General features: G+C 48.8%; 3 protein-coding genes across 3 annotated transcripts; 2 read left to right on the forward strand and 1 right to left on the reverse strand.

Annotated features, from left to right (window-relative positions):
- Positions 1-611: 611 nt before the first annotated feature.
- BP5553_02565 (WD40 repeat-like protein) lies at positions 612-5,265 on the forward strand (the record flags this gene model as incomplete). Its single annotated transcript, XM_032011188.1, has 2 exons — positions 612-5,039; positions 5,092-5,265. The coding sequence occupies 2 exons, from the start codon at positions 612-614 to the stop codon at positions 5,263-5,265; spliced, it is 4,602 nt and encodes a 1,533-aa protein (XP_031870881.1).
- Positions 5,266-6,959: 1,694 nt separating this feature from the next.
- BP5553_02566 (Acid phosphatase) lies at positions 6,960-8,389 on the reverse strand (the record flags this gene model as incomplete). Its single annotated transcript, XM_032011189.1, has 5 exons — positions 6,960-7,284; positions 7,340-7,726; positions 7,780-7,968; positions 8,019-8,115; positions 8,176-8,389. 5 exons carry the CDS (start codon positions 8,387-8,389, stop codon positions 6,960-6,962), a joined length of 1,212 nt encoding a protein of 403 aa, XP_031870882.1.
- A 1,555-nt stretch (positions 8,390-9,944) lies between these two features.
- On the forward strand, positions 9,945-12,032 carry BP5553_02567 (Uncharacterized protein; the record flags this gene model as incomplete). Its single annotated transcript, XM_032011190.1, has 1 exon — positions 9,945-12,032. The coding sequence occupies one exon, from the start codon at positions 9,945-9,947 to the stop codon at positions 12,030-12,032; it is 2,088 nt and encodes a 695-aa protein (XP_031870883.1).
- Between the last annotated feature and the right edge of the window lie 690 nt (positions 12,033-12,722).

Raw genomic sequence — 12,722 nt, forward strand, 5'->3', positions numbered from 1 at the left:
CCGCGATTCTAAAACCGGCAGATGCTGTATCAGGCGTGACGCCAGGGACAAATCGATTGAGGCGCTTCAGGAGTGCGGCAGCACACGGATAAAGGTTTGGTCGGCAGCTGTGGGTAGGCGAGATAGCCGTGGAGGAAACTTCTCATAAAGAAGAAAACTGCGAAGCGTCAAACCCAAAAAGATCTGGGAGTTGGTGTTTGTGATAAATAAACTCCAAAGGTGCTGAACGCGCTGGTGAATGTACTCGAGAAAGCTGCAGTGGCAACAGCCAATCAGACGACGCTCACCGCCCCAAGCTCCAGATACTTTTTAGCGGAGCTTCGTCGCCTCATGGTTTTCTAGTTTCCACCTCCACATCCATCTCCATCTCCATCTTCACCTCCATCCTACACCTACACCTACATCTACACCTGCACATACAATTGCAATATTACCTTCACTCTATCCTTCGTCTTTATCTTCTCTTCCCTCCTTCATAGTCAGGGCAGGGCACTCCTTCACCTTTCGCCGACACGGCGCTCCAGATAGCCTTGTAACCACGACTTCAGTTTTGATCGACCTTAATCTTCGTCGCCGCTCATTTGCGCCTTGCGTGCGCCCCCAGTCTCGCCATGTCGGGGTGTTCTAGTGGCTGCGGTGATGGCAATGGGTTGGACTCTCTATTCGCTCAGCTTCGCCAACAGCAGAACAAGCCGATCAATCTCGAACCTAGCTACAGTTATTACAACAACAACAGCAACGGCTTTGGCCAGCAGCCGACTCCACCTCAACAGCCGCATGGTTACCACCAACCTTCGGTCTCGTCTCCCATTCCTACTCCTCCAGCCCACCATCCGCAACCTGTTCATAGCTCTGCCATCATGAGTCCTGTCGAAACTCCTCAATCGCGCATTCCCGCTGCGGCAGGAGGTCCATCGAATGCCGATCGCACATCAAGCTTGCTCAACCTTCTCAAGTTCAGCCAGCCGTCTCTGGGATCCGCCACTCAACCAGTACCTATTGGCACACCATTGCCTCACTCCCGCGAGCCCTCTATCAACTTTGGTGGTCCTGATGTACAAGGCCAGGTCGGCTCTCCAGGCCATGGTCGTGGTGGGTCTGATCTATTGGCTGCCCTGATGGGTGCTCAATCCAAGCCAGCACAAGAGCCAGTACCCGAATTCGCCATCAATACACAACCGGCTCCATCCAGCTTTGGTGCTGCCCCCACCTCTCCTTCTGCCGATACCCAAGCGTATCTACTTCAACTCTTGAATCAGCCGAAGCCATCGCAAACCGACAATACTCAGTTGAAGCCAGCCAAAATTTTGACACCTCCGAGCCAGACTAACTCCCAAGATGGCGTTGCTGAACTTGCTCAGGCTTTGGAGGAGGCATCTCACCATATGAGCTCAAAAGGGGCCGCAGCACCGGACGCTATGCACGCCTTTAGAAAGGAACCGGCAAAGGAAACTGTTCCATACGCTTCACAGGGTCTTTTCACATATGTTAATCCTTTCGACCAATTAGCTGCATCATCACCACGCAATCGCACACCTAAGGCCTCAACACCTGCACAGGCTTCTTCGAATGCCCCTGCACCAGCTATACAGATCCTTAAACACCCGCGCCACGATGTTCCAGATAAGGGAAAAAAGAATGAGAGAAATACGATGTCCAACTCTGCCTACGTAAAGCGGAAGCACGAACCAGTGTCACAACAGTCCTCAGCTCCGCCCACCCCGCTTCCAGACGGCCGTACCCCAGTTGAAGCTCTAATGGGAATTGGCGCTTCTGGTGGTAAGACCACCGTCTCGGATGCCCTCAATGAAATTGGGGGTCAGGTTGAGAAGCAGGCTCAGGAAGCAATTGCTCGTGTGGAGAGACACGGAAGTCATACTTCAATCGAGCAGGACCTGCGAGATATGCTGGCAGCTAGGACTGAGGCAGAATTCAAAGAAACCGCTGAAGTTGCGGCCAGGGATATCAAGAGAGAACTTGAAAAGGATGAGAATAGTGGCGCTCTTGATTCACTGCCCGTTGCCGTCGCCGACACCGTTAAGGATATTATTGACGATGCTGCCCAGGGTCATATCGCTGATAGTTGGGAGAGCATCGATGCCGAAGACAGTCCAGCCAAGAGCGGAGAGGGAAATGATGTGAAAGTCTACAACTTCCCAATGAAGCCATGGATTGCCATCACTATCAAGGATACAGACGAGCCCCGTCCTAGCTTCCGAGAGGAAGCTGTGATGGATATTGCCCGTCTGAAAAAGGAATTCGATCAGATTGATCGGACTCTTGTCACTGCATCCGGCAACTTTATCGTCTATGGCATGTCCAAGAATGGAGGTGTCCGAATCATCAGACAAGATGATGGAAAAGATGCTAGGCTCTTTACAGAGACTCGCGACCGTATTTTCAGTGTTACCCTCGCGTCCTCTCCAGCTGATCTCAGGGAGGCGATCATTGGAACCGGTATTAGCGGCACTGTCTACTGGGCAGTTATCAAGGATGGTGAAGGGGATCATCTCGAGGACTCTATGCCGGAAATGCATGGTTTCGCCCTTCCTCCTATTCAAAGTCATGACACCGAATCACCTGGAGGTGTATTGAAGACCAGGGCCCGGAAGAGCTCGACTCATCCGGACTTTTTTGCTGTAGGCCGTGGAAAATTCATTCACGTCATATGGCCATCTGTAATCTTGAAGCAATCCTACCTGAAACATGGAAAGGATCGCCTCGTTGATACAGACAAATACCTCAAGCAACTCTCGCTGAAAATCAACACTGGTAAGGCAGGAAAGGATTTCACATTCAGTGAGGACGATACGACAATTGTGTCACTCGACAAATCAGGACGTGTCAAATTCTGGGACGTCCGTTCCTTGACAAATCCCGAAGTTATCAGAAATGGATCTCATTCGGAGCACATTGAAATCAAGGAGCCTCTCATTACCTATACGACCACCCCAGCAAGCGAGAAGTCCTGGCCAACATCAGTGCTGTTTGTTGACAAACTTCGCCCTTACCAAAAGGGAGGTCCATTGAGATATTTGATCGTCGGAATGAAACAAAATCACACTTTGCAGTTGTGGGATCTAGCACTGGGGAAGCCCGTGCAGGAAATTCATCTCCCTCACAGCAAGGAATCTGATGCTGTCTGCAGTGTTGTCTATCACGCTGCTACTGGTATGATAGTTGTGGGTCATCCAACTCGCAATTCGATTTACTTCCTCCACCTATCGGCGCCCAAGTATAACCTACCAAAGTCTATCACTCAGGCCGGATACATGGAGAAGATTGTTACCAACAACTCTTCGGTTCTCAAGCCAGATTCTACCGCAGTTATCAGCGGCATGCGAGAATATTCTTTTGCGGACAAAGGCACGCTCAGAAGTCTTGACATATTACAGACTTCGACTTTGACGCCAACTGAGGATGAAGCACCGACGATGTTTGAGCTGTATGCCATGCATTCAAAAGGCGTCACCTGCCTGCTCATCAAGCAGCAAGATCTTGGATGGACTCTGGATAACAAAGTGGTTGGCCCTGTTGAAGCTGAAAAGGCAGGAGTTATCTCAATTGATAATCTCAAAGAGATCTCGCCTGCTCCAGCACCCGAGATCAATGAGCCATCTACTGCATTACCGGCTACCCCATCACAGGTTGTACCCCGCCCAGCAGCAAAAGAAACCGCATCAAAGGAAACTTCCAAGAAATCAACACCCCAGGAAACACCCAATGCAGCTGCTAAGGTCGAGGAGAAGAAGGAGCTAGTAGCTACTGGAGGTGGCGAGAAAAAGAAAAGACGAAAAGCAACGGCGTCATCAGAGGCTGTTACTGCAGGAAGCTCATCCCAATCCAAGACTGTTGTCCTTGACCCGTCATCTCACTCCAGAAGTGGAAACGCGTCCAAGGCAAGTGCTACTGCCACCACTAGCTCGCGGGGTCCTTCTCAGGATATCAGTGACGGAGCTCTGAAGAGCATTGAAAATAGGCTTGCCAGCGAGGTGAAGAAGCATTTTGGCGAATCCCTCGACTCGCTCTATCAAGATATCAAGGACGACAGGCGCACCCAGGCGGCTGTTGCCGATGCAAAACAGGATGCCATGCTTCGATTGGTCTCCAGCACACTGTCAGACAACATTGAGGCCACACTTGGTCGAATCGTTGCCACTAGCATACAGAAGTCTGTTCTCCCCGCCATTTCTGATGTTGCACTTAAAGCCGTTAAAGATCAACTTGGCTCGAAAATAAATTTGCATCTTGCCCAGAATCTACCCAAGGAACTTCAAAAGGCCCTCCCCGACGCCGTTGGAAAGGCTCTGCAACAGCCTCAGCTCTTGAAGCTCATGTCTGAATCTCTTGCAAATAGTGTAGCGTTCCGTGTTGAGGAGCAATTCGCTAGTCTCATGCAGAGTGTTATTACACCCACTTTTACGAATTTGGCGATCCAAACATCGCAGAAAGTTGCAGGTGACATTCAACGTCAAGCTGCTGACCAAATCGACACCATTGAACGACAACGCCACGCTGATGGTATCAAAATTGAGCAGTTGACGCAGCTTGTGACAGGCTTGACTGAGACCGTTTCGTCGATGGCTGCTGCGCAATCCGAGTTTCAAAAGCGACTCTTGAGGCAGCAAAGTCAATCTGGTGAAAGCCAATATACTACTGCTCACCGGACTGAAGGATCCACCGTATCCATCATGAGCCCCCCTAATGTCCCCGCCGCACCGGTTCAACCGACCGCTGCGGAAGAGGAGTACGATTCGATGTTGGCATCTATTAAGAAATCCATGAGTGAACGCAATTATGAGAATGCGGCTGTCCAGTGGTTGCAGACTCGCCGGGAGCAGGAGTTCTTTGCCAACTACTTCTCCAAGTTACACCACGATATCATACGGGATTTCCTTTGGGGTCTGAGCCCGTTATTGCTGCTCTCATTAGGCGCCACCATTACTGTCGCTTTTGAGGATCTCAACTACCATGAGCGTGTTGACTGGATGGAAATGCTAATGTTTGCGTTCGAGTCTCGGGCCAACGCTGGCGAGTTGGTAAGTCAAGTAACTCTATCATGATCGTATGCTCATACTAATATACCAATAGGATGATCAAGTTCGCAGTCTTATTCCAAGAATTATTGCCGTGTACATCCAACGCCTCGAACATGCACATGCGCTTGTCAACGGACTTAGCAAATATGATACTAACGTGCCGAGACTTTATAAGATGATTACGTCCGCAAAACATATTCTAGAGTTGGGCAGCCAGCCTCGATAGTCCCACATCCAGGATAGGCAGTTGTCGACTCTTACAATGAAGCCGGTTTATCTGGGCGAACAGTCTTTCGCCTCGACGCACTTAATAGACTTGGCACGAACAAATTTAGGATGTCTTTTGTTTGACGGGGTTTGCTCGAATTCACCTGCACTCGTTACTCAATTGGACACCTGATACCCCCAATCCCGCGCTAGGTTTCGAGACACTCGGATGGTGGGTGTCGAAACAGTCAGTAATCCTTCAAGATTTTGACTTGTGTACAAACCTTTCAATTTCAATAATTTTATTTCATGGCATGGCGGGAAAAGCATTTAATTTGCTCTCATTGCTGGCGTTCTTGAACGGTCAATATGAGCGATGATAGTTGCTTTCCCAGGATTACGAGGTTACTGCTTAAGGGTGACGACCGGGGATGTGTGTATGAAGGACGGACGGATACAGCAGACACGGCCTCACTTAGTGCATATCGCACTTGGAAAACCCTTGGTGGGTTAATTAAAACCTTGATACTTAGTTTTAGATGAGAGCAACATAGCATGATATTTCGAATACCCCGATTTGGTGTTCAGTGACAGATAGCGGCGACCCCCCACTTCTAGTTCTCAAGTACATTCTAATATGGCCCCTTGATTAATCACTTCATACTGTTTTAGAGAAACCAATTCCAGAAATGGGAATCCGTAGGGCTTAGTCAGATACTTGCAATGACTGATCTGCTGCCAACTTTAGACAAATTGCCCAAGCCTCGAGTAATATCGACATTTCCTATGAGCTATGCTAATTCAGACATCCAACCTTCACACTTACCCCACCTAGCAATAACCTTTTGAAATCATAGTCGTCAACAAATTGGAAACAAACGTTAAAAAAACTCCTTTATTCGGAGTCATACGTCCGCTCTCACCTCGTTTAAAGTTTAACTCTACCTACACCATACATATATCACTACTCAGCCACCTAGATGCAGAACGTACTCAAGTCAAAAGACCTCCTGGAGCTCATTGAGCCCAATACCTCTGTCCTTGAGGAGGTGATTTGGTCCAATTACAGTGTTGAGCCTATGCCTGCTGATAACTCTCTTCCTTCACGATCCGCAGATAATATTGAGGTTACACCAAATAAGTGGTATGTGGTACTCTTCATACAAGCTCTTTTGAAAGCCTTACCAGGCATAATATTATTAGGTGAAATATTACTGCCAAATAAAATACCGCTGTTAGTTCAAGTTCTGCTGTCAATATAAGTCGACTTATCATTGTATAGGACAAGTACTGTAATCTCGAGGGTCTTGATTGAGGTATATAGAAAGCTGGCCAGCTTTGAACGTAGACGGTAGAGTAAGCTTTGCAGTATAAATATTTGGATGGCAGATTGGCTCCGTGGCTTCAACACCAAGTCGCACAGGACATCAGATCGAAAGATAGTTGTCTGCAGGTGGCGGGAAAAAAGTTTCATTTTTCAATAAGACTTCACAGCTACTAGATGAGCATGCTCTGGAATATATCTTTTCTCCGCCCTAGCAGGTTAGTAGACTGCCATATCCGAATAGGGATCAATTATCATTCTTTTTATGAACGTTTCGTTCAAAGACCTTTGATATATGCACTTAGATATATACATGAATATTATCCTAACATTTTGACCCATTCCTGAGTGCCTCATCAGCCATTAAGCGTCAAACGCTTCTTCTCAAGCTAATATTTATATGGGTAGACAGGTGGATTATATCCATCGGGAATCTCAAGTTGGCCGTGGTAGTAGTTCTTGGGTTGCTCCTTCTCCCAAGTCTTCTTGATTGCTGGGAGAGTGGTGCGCCCACTGCGGTTGGAGTGGACATCAGGAACTGGCTGCGGGGCCCACTTGCCCTTCTTCGAGTTGAAGATTCCTGGGTAGGAGTAGTTGAAGTAGCGGGTGTTGAAATCGGAGCCTGTCCATTTTCTGAGTCTGTCATCAGTGTGCTTCGCGACGTTGGCGAAAACGTTCGCACCGACGTCCCATCTTCCGAGGGTGAACAGGTCCCTGGAAGAAAATGTCAGCTAGGATGAAAAAGGATACTAGGAATGCAATTACTGACCAGTTTGCTTCCACGGTTGAAATTTCGGAGTAGTGGTTGTAATAGTTAGAGTCCGTGGTGCCAACGAGCTCCTTTGGAACGGCGTCGCCAACGAGGACGCTGAAGACGCGGTTCTGGGTGCTATACGTCTCGTTTTCATCGAAAGTGATCATCACCAAAGTGTTCTTCATGAAGTTCTTGTCCTTTAGAAGGGGTGCCAAGAAGGTCTTCAACCAGACACCAGCAACGGTGACTGAAGAGTCATGGCCATCTGAGGTCATATTAGGAGTAACAAACATCCATTGGGGAAGTTTATCCTTCTTGAGATCCTCGTAGAACATGGTGAGGTTCTTGACCTGGGCAGCTCTGTCTTTGTTGTTTACCACAGAGGTATACATAATCTCAGGGCTGGGAAACCGTTAGTTATGAGACAAGGGCAAATAATAGATCGTAGTACTTACTTGTGTTTCCGAACGTAGTCGTTGGCGCCATTCTTTTGATTCACCCAACCAGATCCTTCGAAGCCAGAATATGGCATATCTTCCTGGTACATGCCCCATGAGATGCCTTTGTCCTCAAGCAAATCAACGACTGATGAAACGTTCCCTGGGACGGAAACAAATGGATCACCATCGAGGCCGAGGTAGTCACTAAGAGAGGTGTTGGCAATAGTTATGTAAACAAAAGCGTCAAGACTTACCCGCCAACAGCAGCCATATAATTTGGCTCGCTGGGATGTGTGAGAGCGAAATTGTTGCTTAATGTGATTCCCTTCTTGGCAAAATATTGGAAATTAGCTGTTCTCTAAGTTAGCAACAATTACAAGTCAATTAAAAAAAGGGCATCACATCACATACGATCAGCAGCAGCCATGTCAAAGTCGGTATTTTCAAACCAGATTGAGACATATCTGTCGAATACCTTGCCCTTCACGTGGCTGGTTGGGCTGCGGGTGAGGGCTGTGGCCTGGGCCGCGTAGACGTCTTTGGCACTCGTTGCAGTTGGAGAAGCTGGAGCCGCAATAGCAGCCGAGGCAAGAGAGCCTGCTACAAGAGTTCTTGAGAATCGCATCTTGAATTGAATAGTTGAGACTGCGAGGAATGCCTTGGCTGGCGAGGCTGAGGTTTTAAACAGACTTCCGAGGATGCGTGGGATCGGCAGGGTACTTGTACTTGGGCTTGGTCCCCAGCTATCCCTAATATCTATTACTGGTGAAGGAGTCTAAGGGAATCAACTCGGCTAGGTGGAAGGCATGGCTGGGATGGTAAAGCTAATGGAATCGTACTTCGTCAATAGTATCCTCCTTCCGCATGGAGCAGCTACTCGCACAACTCTTGCAGCCAGCTCGGCCAGGCAAGCAACTAACCGCACGAGTAGTACGACAATATCACACTATGATTCAGTCCAACGCAGCTACTGTGAACAAAAGTGGGAGAACTCATGAGGGGATCCAGCATCACATCGCGGGGTCTGGTGAAAAAGATATGAACACCCGCTTTTGAACCTGGATCGGACCGGGAATTAGCACAAGACGGCGGATTCTGTTTATCCAGGCCTATAAGTGCAACACAGTAGCGAATTGTTCTTGGCCACAGGATGCAAGCACGAGGTCGTCATGTCCAGGGGGAGCTTGTTTGCCGGCCATCCCTTTTGACAGCGGCCATTCTAGGGGTTCGGGGGCTGGAAGCCTCCAAGGGCGCTCTTCTAGTAATATCCGGGTGCTCCGTATGGCACGATTCCGTTGTGATTTCTCGCAGGAGTTGGCAATTCCAAGGTGGCTTTGCTAATTTGACACAAAAAGTAAATAGCAAAGGAAGCGTGCAGATCCTCATAACCGTTGCCGCAACGTTGCGGTTGTTCCTTAGCAGCATCGTGCTGCAACCATTGGCCCAGAAAGTCTTGGTTCTGCAGACCCCCGAGCGCCCCGGACGATCGTGGCGCAATATAAGCCTGGCCAAGTCAGCAAGCTCATTATTAGCTATTCAGGAGCATCCCTTGGTATGCGTTGGGAATATCATCGCCATGATTGGCTGCGCCACTGCGAGGGATCAGAGGGATCAAGAGGGATCAAGAGGGGCACACGACGATCAGGCGGCCATAACGTAAATAACAGAGCGGAGAGTAGTCCGGAAGTCGAAGGTCGAAGACCCCGGAAATAATATGAACTGAGGGGAGAACAAATTCAGGGCTCAACACCATCAGATGAAGAGCTTATTCCCAGGGTCGAAACTCTTTTATTAACCTTGCGAATAAGCACTTGCTCTCTAGCTTCTAGAAGACGCCTCCCGCATTTCCCACTTCAACGTCTAGTGTAGTGTACGACGCGCCGTGATACCATATCTCCAGCCCGCAATTCATGCTGGCACGAGGGGAGAGGGGGGCAGGTACCGAGGTTCTGGCGTCCTGAATTCCAGCGCAAAAGATATGTCGGTCTAATCTCAATCTCACTTATGCGATGGTCTCCTGGTCATTTGTCCTGTCATACTCAATAGCGTGGTGTTTGCTACCCCGTTCACTCCATCGAACTCGCGATGCCTTGATGTCAAACGACACCTCAGTCGCGACCAATTTACGAGCCCAACGACTAGCTCCTGGATAGCTCAATTTGTCCAGACTTTTGTCCGCCATGGCTTCGTTTGAAGAAAATGGAAGTTCCCCGCGCACAAGCAGCGATTTCCAAGAGGTAGAAATGCAAGAAAGGGACGGGCTTGCCAAAGAACAGGAACAACGCCTGCTTCCAGACGAGGATATAGAGGCGACGGGGGATGTGGAATACAAGGTGGAATGGCATTTGCGCACGGGTTGGGCCGTATTTGGTTCCATTGTAACCGCTGCTCTTGTCTTTGTTGGGTTGGTTCTGTTCACCAGACATTTCATCGTGGACAACAACCTGAGCGATGAGGATGACATGGGGATGGCCGGTGCTACAGGCTTTCGACGACCGCCGACTGATTATATTCTCGATCCCGCATGGGACTTTGAAGCGCCCCGAAAGGTCAGAGAATATAAGTGGACGATCACAGACATTGTGGGAAACCCCGATGGCGTCTTCAGACCTATGCTCGCCATCAACGGTCAATTTCCTGGGCCCATGATTGAGTGCAACGAGGGAGACACTGTTTCCATTGAGGTAGATAATCGAAGCCTCAATGCAACTTCTCTACATTTCCATGGAATCTATCAAAATGGGACAAACTGGATGGATGGTGTACCTGGTGTCACGCAGTGTCCAATTGCGCCGAAAAGAAAGTTTCGATATTATTTTACTGTCACCGGACAGTCGGGCACGTATTATTATCATGGACATCAGGCAGCGCAAGCTTCGGATGGACTTTACGGGCCATTGGTAATTCATTCGAGGGATGAAAAGAAACTACAACAAATCCCATACGCCACGGACCGAGTTCTAATGCTTCAGGACTACTACCATGACCTCAGCAGCGGTCTCCTCGTGAGCGCCTTGGAGCCCGGCAGCGAGTCCTCCCCAATCCCGAATGGGGCGCTGGTCAACGGACTTAATCAACGCGATTGCTCTGAACTTCGACATAGAATGTGTGATAATTCAACTTGCACTCTTCCATCCTTTGACTTGGCCGCCAATGCAAATCATCGTCTACGAGTTATCAATGTTGGCGCTTTTGCTTGGTTCCAAGTGTCAGTCGATGAACATCAGTTTGCCATAACTGAAACCGACGGCACAGACATCATACCTTCCTATGATACGCGGTTGATGATTAGTCCAGCGCAAAGATACAGCTTGATATTACATACGAATCAAACTTCGGGGCCGTCGTTCTGGCTTCGGGCAAAGATGGTCAGCCATTGCTGGAAAGAGCCTGAACTTCCAGGTCCGGGGGCTGATGAGGTCAAGGCCATCATCCACTACGCTTCTCCTGGCCGAAAGAAAGCTGCCAAAAATATTATGGTTCAACCAGCTTCAAGAAACTGGAGTGAGGGAATGGAAGTCCAATGCAAAGATATGAACACAACTTCATACGTGCCTGCGAAGCACGAGCCAGCGCCAGCATACGCTGATCATAGCTACTATCTCCGTTCCAATCTTGAAATTGGGGATTGGCGCCTGGAGCGGGGTTTCTTTAATACCTCGACTTTCCGCCCGAACCTTCAACAACCAACATTGCACCGGTCAGTGGAGGGCCTAGGTAGCCAGAACCAAACCTTCGCAACTACGAGCAGTTTAAATGGTGTCAATGCAGTTGCATATGACCTAAAGAACGACTTTTTGATCCAACATACCGGTATCAAAACCGTAGATCTCATAATCCAGAATTTCGACGAAGGAAACCACCCCATGCATTTGCACGGCCACAAATTCTGGATTCTGGGTCAAGGCCACGGCATGTTCCCTGGATACGAATCTCTGGGATTGAAGCCTGAGGGCAAAGGCACTCTGGATGGGCATGAAAATAAATTGGATCGTAAGCTCCGGAGAGACGTTGCGACCGCGGAGGGTTTCGGTTGGCTGGCGTTGAGATTCGTGGCCGATAACCCCGGAGTTTGGGCCTTCCACTGCCATATGGCCTGGCATTCAGAAGCTGGGCTGAGCATGCAGTTCTTGAGCCGGGTTGATCAAGTGGCACAATGGCAGATACCAGAGGCCAACCGCGAATTGTGCTCAGCCAATATGGAAGAGTTGGAGAAAGGCGCAGTCCCCAAGGACAGTGACTGGTATGGATTTGGGATCGGGGGTTGAGACATGGTATTATTGGAGACATTAGAAGTTTCCTCCGCCAGTCTTCTGCCATATGACTACCCCAATGAGGGTCTGTCTATAAGAGTATACATAATCCCTCGGGGCCATCAGTGAGAATCCCCTCTCAAGGACGGAGTAGCCTCTAACGAGAGAGGTCCTTCCCAGAAAACAAGAAGAGGCAAGAACTCCCAAGCAAAGAAACGAGCCCTGCTCAGAATAACTGAGTATTGAGAAAATCTGGAGAAACCCAGATGATGACGGTTGGAAAATTGGGGGGTTGTACACTTGTACCTCATGCAAGCAACCTTCATTGTGTATAGAACGATTATAGTAATTCGGCGTAAACAACATATTCCAAAACATATGCCTCTCGACAACGATAGTGATTGATATTTTAAGGCTATATTTTCCCTGCGACAAAGTTCTTGTAGTTGGCTTCTCTACACGATGCCTCAAATAGATTCAACGGAATGCTCTAATTGCTGACACGAAGAGTGAGTCATCTCCAAGCCATCCACTACGATTGTTATCGCCGCGCGTAGGATTCCGTGATTTGTCAGCTGAATACTACACGTATATGGTAACTCCGCTCTAAGATGAAGATGCGCCGCGTTCGTGGCGTTTGACGCGTTGACAAAGCATAAGTAAGAACCTGATATTCTGACATTCTATGTTTGCAGGTTGCAGGTT

Source organism: Venustampulla echinocandica (assembly GCF_003357145.1).
Source record: "Venustampulla echinocandica strain BP 5553 chromosome Unknown scaffold_1, whole genome shotgun sequence".
Classification (NCBI taxonomy): Eukaryota; Fungi; Ascomycota; class Leotiomycetes; order Helotiales; family Pleuroascaceae; genus Venustampulla; species Venustampulla echinocandica.